The sequence below is a fragment of the Crocuta crocuta genome, unplaced genomic scaffold (assembly GCF_008692635.1).
Source record: "Crocuta crocuta isolate KB4526 unplaced genomic scaffold, BGI_CrCroc_1.0 scaffold197, whole genome shotgun sequence".
Classification (NCBI taxonomy): domain Eukaryota; kingdom Metazoa; phylum Chordata; class Mammalia; order Carnivora; family Hyaenidae; genus Crocuta; species Crocuta crocuta.
The window spans coordinates 5,455,808-5,469,245 of NW_027532002.1; the positions used below are offsets into that span (position 1 = coordinate 5,455,808).

Below are 13,438 nucleotides of genomic sequence, written 5' to 3' on the forward strand. Positions count from 1 at the left end.
GAAATCAGAGGAGAAAGATTAATTCCAACCCATGAGGATGTGAATGGATCGCCACAAATTTATCACCACCCCAGGAACAACAACTTACCGCATATGTTATAATAACAGTGGGTCAGGATTGCCATTTTAAAACACAAATGAAAAATATATTGTAATTAGATGAGATCTGCCAGCCAAACAGAGCAAACCAACCAGAAGTCTAAAATACAAAAAGACAAATAACTATTTGGGCTTTTTCATCTTGGGTAAGATTAGTTAGCTGCTGATTTTATTGCTATAGGTGTGGGCGATGATTTTTTTTTTTTTAAATGTGATCTAAGGGTTAAAAGATCTACCTGCATATGGCAGATCCCAGGACAAATATGTACATTCCCCGGGGAGTGATTGGATCATGCCTGTGTGCTTGCTAATCTGTGGCATTAACAAGGTTAGCCTTTCAACCTAATGCTTTAGTTTCTGAAGTTATCTCCTGGGCTTATATCAGCAGGCATGTGAACGTTAGGACTAAGAAAAAAAACTGTTTTCTGTTTCTCTTCTGGGTGTGCAGTGTATTCCTTCCTTCAGAGCCACTAAGAGTTTCAAAAGCAGGTAGAGACAAAGAAAGAAATGTAGGAAAGAAATTCACATCTCTAAAGGATCTATTGCCTGGTTCAGGCTTCACCCCGAAATCATTTGTCTTTAAGGTGTTGCTATCTTTCTTGGCCCAAAGTACAGAAATTGCAAGCAGAAATATATAATATTTTCAGCACAACTGGTTTCTCTGACACCATAATATGTACTCCCCATCTACACCCCGAATGCTTGGGTGACCAGAGGTCATTGCCACAGACACGAACCTTTCCTTCACAAGGGGTTGAGAAATGATTTCACATAAATGCTATGTGCTCAATTCTCTCCACCCCCATTTTTATTTGAAAATAATCTGTCTAATAATAATGCAGTGCATATCATGTACCAAGTACTGTTCTAGCCATTTGCATCAAACAACCTATAAGGTAAGAATACAATTATCCCCAGGTGACAGATGGAAAAGCGGAAGAGGACCTTGCTCAGAGTCAACCAGCTAGAAGGTGGCAGAACGAAGGTGTCTGGCTGTACACACCGTGCTTGAATCACTGCATCAGTCTGCTCATATACATCATCCTCCCATAGCTGTTGTAAGAATTCTATAGCATAAGCAGAAAAGCTAGCACACGGGCACCTGCATGGCCCAGTTGGTGAAGCATCCAACTCTTGGTTTCAGCTCAGGTCATAATCTCACAGTTCGTGAGTTCGAGCCCCGCACTGGGCTCTGTGCTGACAGCTCAGAGCCTGGGGCCTGCTTCAAAGTCTGTGTCTCCCCCTCTCTCTGCCCCTCCCCACGAATGCTCTGTCTACCTCTCTCTCTCTCTCAAAAATAAATAAACATTAAAAAGTTTTTTAAAAGTGAGCACAAAGAAAGTATTCAAAAATATTAAGCAATATTGGAGCACCTAGGTGGCTCAGTCAGTTGTGTGTCTGACCTCGGCTCAGGTCATGATCTCATAGTTCCACGGTTCAAATGAGCCCTGTGTGGGGCTCTGTGGCTTCAGTCTCTCTGCTGACAGCTCGGAGCCTAGAGCCTGCTTCCATTCTGTATCTCCGTCTCTCTCTGCCTGGCCCTTGCTTGCGTTCTGTCTCTCTCTCTCTCTCTCGCAAATAAATAAACATTAAAAAATTATGTTAATATTAAGCAATATTAACATTGATAAAATATTAATGTCTAAGTTAGGCATTGTGTTTTAAAACTTAAAATGCAGTACTCTTTAAGTGCAAATATTCTGAAATATGTTCTTGGCAATACTACTGTATAGTCTTAAATTTGCACTATCTTCCTAAAGGGTGTTAGATAAACAAAGAAGGTAGTCATTTGTTTGATACTCTGCACCATAGTCAGCCCTTCGTGCATCTCAGTGCTTTAAGTTGGTTACTTCTCTTTCCTCAAGAGAACCCTAGATTTCTTGAAGAAAGGGACTGTATCTCCTTCTCTTTTTCCCAGTGGCTTGATTCAATAATTATTTGTAGATTGGTAATCAATAACCTCCTCAATTAGAATTCCTGAGTCCATAACTTTAGGGATAATGTTACTGATCTTGGTTAATCATTTTAGAAAGTGTGTGGTTGTCAAGGAGGTAATTATTAAACACTAACTTTCTGTGAATGCATTTTTTTAAACTTCTCTTAAAATCATACACACAGAATGCAAGGATGCATGCATTTCTGTTGGTTTTATACCTAGGAATGGAATACATCTAACATATATATGTTGACTAAAAAGTATGTGCTAGAATAGCACTCACTACTTATAATATCCAAAACTAGAAACTATCCAAACACCTGACAACAATAGAATGGAGAAACAGACAAACTGTGGTATAGTCACAAAACTGAGTACTATGCAGCAATGAGAGTCAACAATCTACCATTACATGCAACAACATGGATAAAGTATAAAAACAAAACACCGAGATAAAGAAGTCAGGCCCCAAGAAGTGTTTGCTGAGTTATTCCACCCATTTGATACACAAAATGAACAAAACCAATCAATGGTGTTAGAGGTCAGGAGAGTGGTGTCTCTTGGGGAGATGTAGTTGGTACCTTGAAGGGGCAGGAGGGAAGCTTCTGGTAATGTTCCATTTCTTTATCAAGATCTTATTACACTGATGTGTTCAGTTTATCAGAATTGATTGAGCTGTGCACTTATTGTCCACGTGCATTTTAGTCTCTATTATACTTCAAATAAAAGTAAAACAAAAAAAATCTTCCACATACTTGCAAACTGTACCCCAATGTTTTCTTCATTCCCTGCCAACAACCTTTCTTATCACAGTGAGCTCATACTGTTTTTAATTAGACTATTGTGGACATATTTTATGTGCTAATTCAACTCGAACTTCCTTGATGGGAGCAGGGGGGAGGGGCTTTTGGTTATTTACCTTTACTTCTTACACGGTCTACAGTGGTAACATGCAAAAAGCGTTTTGTTGAGTGAATGAAAAAGAAGGAAAGAACAACTCTTTGTCCTGAAAGAACAGAGATGAAGGGATGAGTAAATGAATGAATGAATGATACATAGCTATAAAAACAGCAGGATCAGGATTTAAATGAATGACTCAACCCTCATAGAAGCTCACTGTCATTATTATTTGAATACACCATACTCGGCAGTCTACTGACCTATCTGTAAACATTGATCTGAAAGACAAATGTATAGTAAAAAAGCTTAAGTTACCAGATTTATTAATGGGATAATTCTTCATTTTGTGAATAGATTCATGGTTAAGTTTTTCTATGTTATCTGGTATTTATTATTTACTCAGGATTTGTTATGTACCAGAGACAGTTCCAGACAATTTGTTGACATTTGATTATTTAATGCCTAAGGTAACCAAGTGTGGTTGTTAAGAAACTAGAATTGAGGGGGCGCCTGGGTGGCTCAGTCAGTTAAGAGTCTGACTTTAGCTCAGGTCATGATCTCACAATTTATGGGTTCAAGCCCAGGCTCTGTGTTGACAGCTCAGAGCCTGGAGTCTGCTTTGGATTCTGTGTCATCCTTTCTCTCTGCCCCCTCCCCAATTCATGCTCTGTCTCTCTCTCTCAAAAATAAATAAACAGTGAAAAAATAAAAATTAAAAAGAAAAAAGAAACTAGAATCTAGATTCAGACAGATGTAGGTCCAAATCATGATCCTCTCACTTAAAAATGGAACAGTCATGGGTACATTGGTTAACTTCTCTGAGCTGCACCTCATTACTCCTACCAGGGAGATGGTCCCGGTATTGCAAGGTTCCCATGAGACCTTGTATGTGAAGTACCTCACCTGGTGCTTGGCAGATTGCATATGGAAGAGCAGTTCATCATCACCATGACCAGAGGTTAAGTAAGTTCCCCATATCCCATCCACACCCATCCATCAGTAAGTCTTGGTGATTATCTCTCCAAAATACATGTGCAGGTCTCCTCCCTTCATTTCCATTTCCCCACCCTCAGTTGGGGTGCAGTCAACCGCCTCTAGCCTCCCATGATGGGCTCACCTTCATGGGCTTTTAAGTTCTCTCTGCTGCTTCTTCTTTTTCTCTCTGCAACTCTTCTCAGCTAGAGTGATCTTTTCAAATTTTAAATTGCCTTAAGCCCTCCAATGACTTCCTTTGAAACAAATTAAAAAAAAAAAAAAAGACATGGATTCCAAACACTTGAAATGACCTACACAGTCTCATCGGCTTTGATTCTTACTCTCACTGTAGTTTCCCCCAGAACATTCGACATGTCACACATGCTCGTGCCTCTGCTTCCTGCTCAGTCTTCAGACTCAGCTTGAAGGATGACTCAGAAAGGGCTTCTCAGATACCTGAATAAAGTAGGGATTCTCATGATTCTCTGTAGCCACTAATAGGTAAATTTCACATTTCTGTGTTTACTTGTCTGTTGCCTGTGTCCCCCTTCTGGCCTCTAAATTCCCCCAAGGGCTTGTCATAGCTATTCTACACACCCTCGAATGGCCATCACTAACCCAGTGCCTGAAACAAACCCATCATTCAAAAAGTATGTACTTATGCCTCTCAACTGGAGGCATGAGAACTGTGGATTAATACACACATTAAATAAGTAATGTGTTGTGTTAGCAAGTGATGAGGGCTACAGAGAAAAACAAAACTGGAAGGTAGATAAACAGGGACAGATGGGTGTAGGGGTATGATATAAAATAGGATGGTCAGAGGGAACATCTGAGGAGAGACTTGAAGGAAGTCAGGAGGAGCCATGGGGATACTCAGGAGAAGGATTCCAGGTAGAAGTAAGTGCAAGAACCCTGAGGTGGAAGAGACGGCCAGGGTCAGTGTGGCTGAAGCTGAGTGAGTGGAGGAGAGAGCAGTAGAAGATGGAACAGAAAGACCAGAAGAAGCCTCTGGGCCTCTGTATAGACTTGGCTTTGACTCCAAGGGAGAGGAAGCCACTGCAAGATTTTGAGCATAAAGGAACGCAGTCTGATTTGTTTTAACTGGATACCTCTGGCTGCTGACTGAGGACTCGGTACAGAATATAAGAGGCCAAGAATGAAAAAAACACAACCCAGAATCCATTTGGGCTGGGTGAGAGATGATGGTGGTTTGGATGAGGCAAGGAGTGGCAGAATTGCCAAGAAGTGGTCAGATTATAGAGGTCATTCTAAGACAGTACTGAGAGGATTTGCTGACATGCTGGTGGTTCTAGGGGGCGAGAGAAAGAGAGGAGTCAAGAACGACTCCAAAACAGATATTCACTAAACCTTTGTTGAGTGGATGAATGGGTGAATAAGTGAATGAATGAGTGACACAGCCATTAAACATCAGGATCAGGGTTTAAAGTATGTTTAGTAAGACATCAAAACACTCACTGTGATGCTTAACCTTTTAGAATCTGGCAGAGGGTCTTTCTTTAGAAAAAGCCCATATGTACATACGTGCCAAATTTGCACATAATCTGAGGAAGCTCCAGAACCTTTTGAAATCCATCCAGAAATTCTGTTAAGAGAGCCTGCATGTCACCATTCAAGCATGTAACATAAAGCTTGATTTTCAAAATGCAGTTTGCATGAAACCTTTGCAAAACATCTCTTGCCTAAAGTTCCGACTCCAATCTGACAGTGGATTAATGTCACAGAAAAAAAGATAAATGGTACATCTGTTTCCTAAGTTTAAAAATAACCATCACAATCCATGTTATTGGAATAGGATGCTAATTTCTAAGTCCGTATCATAAAAAGTCTTAATCAGGGACAACAACTCATACTTCATATTTGTAAAAGACTAAAGGAAACTCTACATTTTCTTATAGTAACATCACAAAAGTTAATAAAGCACCATTTCTTTATGAATGGCTGGGATTCTAATAACTCATTCCAATAATACTGGTCTTCTCATACCTGTAGAAGCTTTAAGTGGCAGATTTACGTGACTTTATTTAATAACAAATTAGGAAATTAATTTAATACTTGCAGCTTGGGAAGTCAATAAAATGTATACTCCATGGAGGAAAAATAGTAAAATATATTTCTGGAAGGAACAGCAGTGCCGTTTGTGCAAAGGCTAAAAGAAAAGATTGGATGTTGCTATATTTTATGAATTGCAAAAACTGACAACATCATTTATTGAAAAATAATAGTACAATTTGGTTTAGTCTTCACCCTGAAGTAAATCTATAAAGGCAATTCAAACATTGCCCTCAAATTTCCAGATTATCATTTAATCTAAGTAATCTTTGGTGTGTATAGATGTATAATATACACATACATACATATATACACACAAGTATACATATTTAGACATCTATGTTTAAATTACATTTTTAAGCCCTCTAAGTCTTCAAGAGAATAAGGTTGCTTTGTGTTTTGCCTTATTTTTTCAGTACTTTTATTTAAATCCTAAGGTCTGTTTTCCAGAGAGGACTGTTCTGCCACAGACATAAAACTCTTTCAAGCCACGGGGGATCACAGAGTTAAAACTCTAAGGATTAACACTGGGCTAGCTCACGGGCTTACCGGCTAGCCTGAAGCATTTGTCTAAGAGCTTTAAAAAAAGAGAGAAAAGAAAAAAGAAAAGAAAAGAAAAAAGAGAAGAGAAGAGAAGAGAAGAAAAAAGAAAAGAAAAGAAAAGAGAGAAAAAAAAGGCAATAGAGAAAATTGTCCAAAAATCTATCTCAGGAAGCACCCTACTTCTAAGGGGGAAAAACTGGTCCTAAAGCTTTGCTGTCAGATCGTGCCCAGGTCTACATTCTGTTGCCTTACACCCTCGGAGAGCTGAGAAACATGCCTGCCATGTTCCAAACTGATCTCTTAAGTTATGAGAGGAGCGAGAAAAGGGAGTCAATAGAAGTCTCCTTTGCTATGACACAGGTACAAACTGAAAGACCTAAAAATAATAACACTTTAGTCTTACCCTGCACTTTTGGCTTCTACTGCCCTGCAACTGAGTCAAATTATATCTACATTTTCTGTGGGTCACGTTTATAAGCGGAATATGAAAAAATACCCCAGGAAAACAAGACAGAGGCATACAGACATTGGGCACTTAAAAAAAATCTATAAAATATCTTGGCCCCAGAAGCAAAGATCATCTCAGCTAAATCAGTATTGAATTCAGTTATAGATATAAACTTTGGTGTGCAATGATTGCTGCAAAATGAAAAAATCTATTATAGAAATGGTGATAATATACTCCCCTACTCGGAGTATTTGTCTATAACTCAGCATGTATTTCTGTTTGGAGTATTGGTGTTAATGTGCTTTCTTCGCAGAGAGTAGAACAGCCGTTGTGGTGTATGTTATGAATGCATATTAACAGCACATGCATTTGCATATCTGGAACTATAGTAGAAAATGCATAACAAAATTTCTTTTGAAAGATTATTGTACAAACACACTGAATCCTTGCTAAATCTTGACATAACAACTTTTTGTTTCCCCCCCCTTTTTGTGAAAAAGAAATCTAAGACACTCAAACAATAGACTAATACTCAGAAAACCTCAACACAGATTCTATCCCCTCTTCACCCCGCCTCACCACCACCACCAAAGGTTTTTATTTCAAGTTCAAAGGCAGAAATAGAACAGTCCCAAATGTTTTCATCAAAAAAACTGTTTCTCATTTGTCTGCACATTGCAAAGATAAAATATAAAAATCTATCCTTGCGGGGAGCTACATTGGTGGTAATTTTCTACTAATGTGTCATGTTACCTATTCCTTAGATTTTGATGCTCGTGTTTGCGATGCCCATAATACAAAGCAGCTTCTGGAAACTTTGCAAGTTTAGAACATGGTACAACATGCAAAATGCGTAACAGGCTTTGTGGCTCCTGACTCTTGGTACTTATGCTCCTTTACATTTAAAAATTCAACCATACGTGAGAACACACAAAAGTGTGCATCTGGTCTTCCTTTAGAAGCTCTCTGTACTGAAAGAAAAGGTGTGTGCAGTTTTTGAACCAAAGGGTCTATGAAATCTACTCAACGCACCCATTTCCAGTAATATCCCCTTAATCAACACATTTCGAAATGCCTTTGGTAGGTCTGATAAACACACACACACACACACACACACACACACACACACACACAAGGCAGGCCCACCCACTTCACTTATGAATTTATAGCCTTAGTTTTCTTTTAAATTTGCATTTTTACCAAATCATTGAGAGAGAAAAATTAATCTCCTTTATCTAGCAGTCTCTCCCTTTTGCCATCGTCCCTCTCTTTTCTAGAACCGTCCAGGCAAAGTGAAGTAACTTTGAGGGGGAATGGAAATGAGTGGGGTATGACAGAAGCAAAATTGAATTTAATTTGAAGCCCCCGATGCCAATTTGGAACCAAAGAGCATTAAAGCAGCAGAACTCTAAACCTTTCAAAACTGGGATTGATAAGGGGAATGCTAACACAGATTCAACAGTTACAACTCTGCCAGGGATTACTTTAATACCAAAAGCATACTGTCTCACTTTATAGAAAGAGATTATTCAGTTATCAAACAACAAAGGTTGTGTTTGTCCATTTCTAAACTTTTTTTTAAGTGCCCTTTTTACTTTATTGACAGGCAACTCTGAAATAAAACATCCTCTTTTTTCTTTTTCTGTTTGTTTTGTTTTTGTTTTGTTTTGTTTGGGGGGGGTTGGTTTTTTGTTTTTTTGCAAGGGAAGGGGGTGACCAGGGTGTAGGGCAAAAAGAGGAAGGTGGAGTTTGCCTCTGGCTTCACAGTTCATTTTATCTATAAGGCCTTTTGCCAGTTGCGCTTAACTGTTTCTACCCTGCTTTTGTTAAGAAACCAAAAGTGGGGAGCGGGGAGAAATATAAAAATGAAAAAATCTGAAAAAGAAAAACGACTGGATACCAGTGAAAGAATGAAGAGATTTTTAAATTCGTTGTCCGTCTTGGGGGGGGGGGGGCGGATGTGAGAGAAAGGAAAAAAATCTGAGAAAAGAGAAAAGCTCATCTTTGATTAGTATACTCAGCAGAATGGCAGGAAGAGAAAGACACAAACCTAAGTGCTATTTATTTTTAATGTTTACTGTGTAGGAAATGAAATGAGAAAGAAAGAACAAGCCGGTTAATGCTGGAAGGAGACTGGGACAGTAAAGAGGGAAGTTGTGATTTTTAGTACAGGACACGAGAACGTAGTTTGACATCTTTCCCGGTGGACTTGCAGATGCCTCTGTGTTTGATACAGATAAAGAATCTCTCCGAAAAGTTGCTGAAAGATACCAGCAAGTGTAGAAAGGGGAGCATCTGAGGATGTCTTTCACAGACCCCAGATGGAGAAACTGTTCTTTTATTCCAAATCCCTAAGAAGCACAGAAGTCGTACATGTTAATAAGAGAACACACAGACACACGCCCATAAGTTACACGCCACGAAACAAAACAAGGAAATAAGGAGACCTTTGTTGATCCCTGTTCGCTGACACAAATCTTAGTTTGGTTAAGCATCTCAAGACCATTTTCCTGATTTCGGCTCCTTTTCCCGGCGTTCTCTCCCTGGGTACCCAGGTGCGCGAATGGGATGGTGATCTTTACAAAACATCAACGTCAACAACAACAAAAACCTCTCTCGCACACAAAAGCCCACCTTGTAAATGAATGGAATATTAACGACTACCTAATAGTTGCACCGTTGGCAGGGCGAAACTGAACACTAACACAGCTATTTCTACAGACTGCCAGTGAAGCCGAAGCAGCTCTAGGAGAGAAACGCACCTACTGTATGTGAAATGCTGGTGCAGATTTTCCCCCTATCAGTCTAACCTTCTGTGTTGATGCATGAATGCTGGTACCCACTTACAGGGATGCCAGATGATCAGTGCAGAATGAAGGTCCCAAGAGAGAGGATCACATGGTTCTCTCTGCCCTGTGACGTCACTAGCAGATGGCATGGGTACCAGCTCTGGCAGTTGGCATCAATGTCACTTTTTAGAGATCAATGAGATAGTGCAGATATACACAGATCTAGAGACTCCAGGAGACGATGCGACACTCAGCCTGAAAAGATTTGGAAGATACAAAATGAAAACCGATTATTGAATGAAGTTAAAACCTAAGGTAATATAAATAAAGATATACTTCAATTGATGCTGGCTTTGCATGCAAGTATTTAAAGATACAGTGTCACTGTCTTATAGTATTTATATGCTCTTTGCCATCTATAACTTCTTATCATATTTCATTCTTATGATGTAACTGTCACATACTTTCACTGCTATTATGTAACACTGCAAGTATGTGGACATTGCTAAGAGTTTGTGTGTGTGTGTGTGTGTGTGTGTGTGTGTGTGTTGAGGGGGCTGGAGATTGTTACATTCAAAAGTCTCTGTTTTAACGTGCCTATTTGTTTGAAGACTTTAGATGAAAATACTTGCTGCTTCACCAAACGAAAGCCAAAATTGCATTTGAAACACAAATTATTTTCCCCTTTCATTCGGGATTCTGAACACACGTGCACAATTGCAGTCAGAATCCTTGGACCGTTCCTGTCAGATATTAGCTAGAGGGAGACTTCTGTGGCTCGTAGAACAAAAACACTACGAGAGTGATTTTTTGTCCAGGGTGATTTGAATAGCAGTAAACAGACGATTACATTTGGAAAAATGTCCAATGTAAAAGCAGTTTGACCATTTTCTTTGATTTTAAAAAAAATACCAGTGATTCTTGTCTTTTAAAATTTATTTATGGAGTTTATTCCAAATTAGCCTGGCCCCCACCCCTTTTTTGTAAAGGCTGGGAAGACAGTGCTCTTTTACATATATTTCTTCGCTGGTCAGAAAGAAAACAGTTTAAAAATTGGCTCTGGTTAATCTTTTCTTTAAATTTGGAAATGTCAACAGCCACTTAATGTAAATTTGCAGTTACATAATACAGCAAATAAAGTTAAGGTCTATTTCTTTTTCTAAAAAAAAAAAAAAAAGAAACACCTCACAAATTTGTCAGCTAATGGAGAGGTAATACTTCTTCATTTTAAAAACTGGTGTCTCTTCTCATTTTGTGCTCAGGGGAATTGAAATTAATGAAATTCTGCATTGCTATATCATGTTTTGCATTTGCTTGAATTCAAAGGTCCTTTTTGTGCATTAAAAACAGTTCAAAATCAAAGGAAAATGGAGATGGTGGTGGCACTGTAATAAATGCTTCTTGTTTTATTTTCTTTTGATAATCTGCCGGTATAAATTGATCTCTCGCCTGCATCCTTGTAGTTTTTATAATTATGAGTCTGCACAAACTCAAAAATTATAGTTAATGTAAAAAATTGGCTCCCGAATCAGTCTTTTTCACGTGTTATTTTTTTTGCATTCTTATAATTAAGTCATTAAATATGCTTTAAGTGTATAAACTCTAAAAATGAAAACACTTTAAATATTGTGCTGGCATTTTTTCAGGTAATTTAAGATTAGAGAACCATGTTAACACTACCGTTTGATGAGTCTGTTGTAATGCCAGAATCCCAGATGTGCAGAAAGTTTTCTAGAGAATGTGAGGACCAGAAGCAAATTAAGAAACCAGAAAGCTTTTCCAAACAGATTGTCCTTCGAGGAAAGAGCATCAAAAGGGCCCCTGGAGAAGAAACTGAGAAGGAAGAAGAGGAGGAAGACAGGGAAGAGGAAGATGAAAATGGCTTGCCCAGAAGGAGGGGTCTTAGGAAAAAAAAGACGACCAAGCTCCGACTGGAGAGGGTCAAGTTCAGGAGACAGGAAGCTAATGCGCGGGAGAGAAACAGGATGCATGGCCTCAACGATGCTCTGGACAATTTAAGAAAAGTGGTCCCCTGTTATTCCAAAACCCAAAAACTGTCCAAAATAGAAACTTTACGACTGGCCAAAAACTACATCTGGGCACTTTCTGAAATCCTGAGAATCGGCAAGAGACCTGATCTGCTCACGTTCGTCCAAAACTTATGCAAAGGTCTTTCCCAGCCGACTACAAACTTGGTGGCAGGCTGCTTACAGCTCAACGCCAGGAGTTTCCTGATGGGTCAGGGTGGGGAGGCTGCGCACCACACAAGGTCACCCTACTCTACTTTCTACCCTCCTTACCACAGCCCTGAGCTCACCACGCCCCCAGGGCATGGAACTCTTGATAATTCCAAGTCCATGAAACCCTACAATTACTGCAGTGCGTATGAATCCTTCTATGAAAGCACTTCCCCTGAGTGTGCCAGCCCTCAGTTTGAAGGTCCCTTAAGTCCTCCCCCAATTAACTATAATGGGATATTTTCCCTGAAGCAAGAAGAAACCTTGGACTATGGCAAAAATTACAATTACGGCATGCATTACTGTGCAGTGCCACCCAGGGGTCCTCTTGGGCAGGGCGCCATGTTCAGGTTGCCCACCGACAGCCACTTCCCTTACGACTTGCATCTGCGCAGCCAATCTCTCACCATGCAAGATGAATTAAATGCAGTTTTTCATAATTAATGAGGAAAATGAAAATAAACAGTGGTCATTCACCTCCCCCGTCTAATTAAGACAAAGCAGATGCTTGTGGGCTGAGTAATTGGCACAACTCTATCTAAGGTGTTTACTAGTTTCTGAAGTGTGTTTCAACTATTGTGAGAATTTTCTATGTAAGAATAAATCTCTTTTCGTATGAGAACTTCTTTTCCTTTCCTTTTGTCTGTAAAGCACTGTGATTCTGTTACTACTGGAAGGATTTTTTCCCTTGTTTTATTTTCTTTTAAATTCACTTAATTTGTTTGAACAAGGTGTCTAAAAATATACTGTTGAATAAAGACATGCACACAGCATAACTCAATGTCTATTTCAGTTGTACAGTAATTATAAAAATGCATGTTATTAAAATCAGATGAATAAAATGATGTGTTTATAATTACTAGCAATTATATATGATGTATCTCTGAAAATTGAAAATTTAAAATATTGAGAATAACACTAAGGTGACATTGATATTGGAAGATGCATTTGAGGATGGGCAACGATATAAAAGCTATGCAATTTTCTCTTTATTAAGGATGAATCTAAATGCATTCAATTGGTAACTATTCCTCTTCAAGTTCTGCAGAGGGGGCAACGTGGTATTTGAGTGGACGGCGTCATGATTTGGGAACAATTATTTCAATCATAAAGAAAAAATTTTCCAGCTTTTGTTTTGTATTGTTCAAAAACTCTGTACAGGTTTGTTATCACAATGTATAACTGTGTTTTCCCACCCCACATTTTTAAAGCAATTAAACATAGATATTTACACTCCTAAAGGACATCTATTAGCTGTGATATTTTTGCATGATACTTATTATTTCCTGGTACACAGCTGCTTTCTGCCTCTAACACTCCCGCCTCCCCCTTGCAGAAACATTTCTGGATTTCAAAACCGTAGGAGCTAAAACAAATTTCTGAAACAAAATGGCCAAAGCGCTTACAAGAATTTTTTTTTTTTTTTTTTAAGTATCTT

At 38.9% G+C, this 13,438-nt stretch overlaps 1 protein-coding gene across 2 annotated transcripts; it reads left to right on the forward strand.

The window, feature by feature from the left end:
• Positions 1-9,881: 9,881 nt before the first annotated feature.
• NEUROD6 (neuronal differentiation 6) lies at positions 9,882-13,241 on the forward strand. Of its 2 annotated transcripts, none has more exons than XM_077775381.1 (2): positions 9,882-10,078; positions 11,410-13,241. In XM_077775381.1, exon 2 carries the CDS (start codon positions 11,431-11,433, stop codon positions 12,442-12,444), a length of 1,014 nt encoding a protein of 337 aa, XP_077631507.1. In that variant the 5' UTR covers positions 9,882-10,078; positions 11,410-11,430; the 3' UTR covers positions 12,445-13,241. The 2 variants fall into 2 exon arrangements, with proteins under 2 accessions (XP_077631507.1, XP_077631508.1); XM_077775382.1 differs by having other exon boundaries at positions 11,551-13,241.
• Positions 13,242-13,438: the final 197 nt, after the last annotated feature.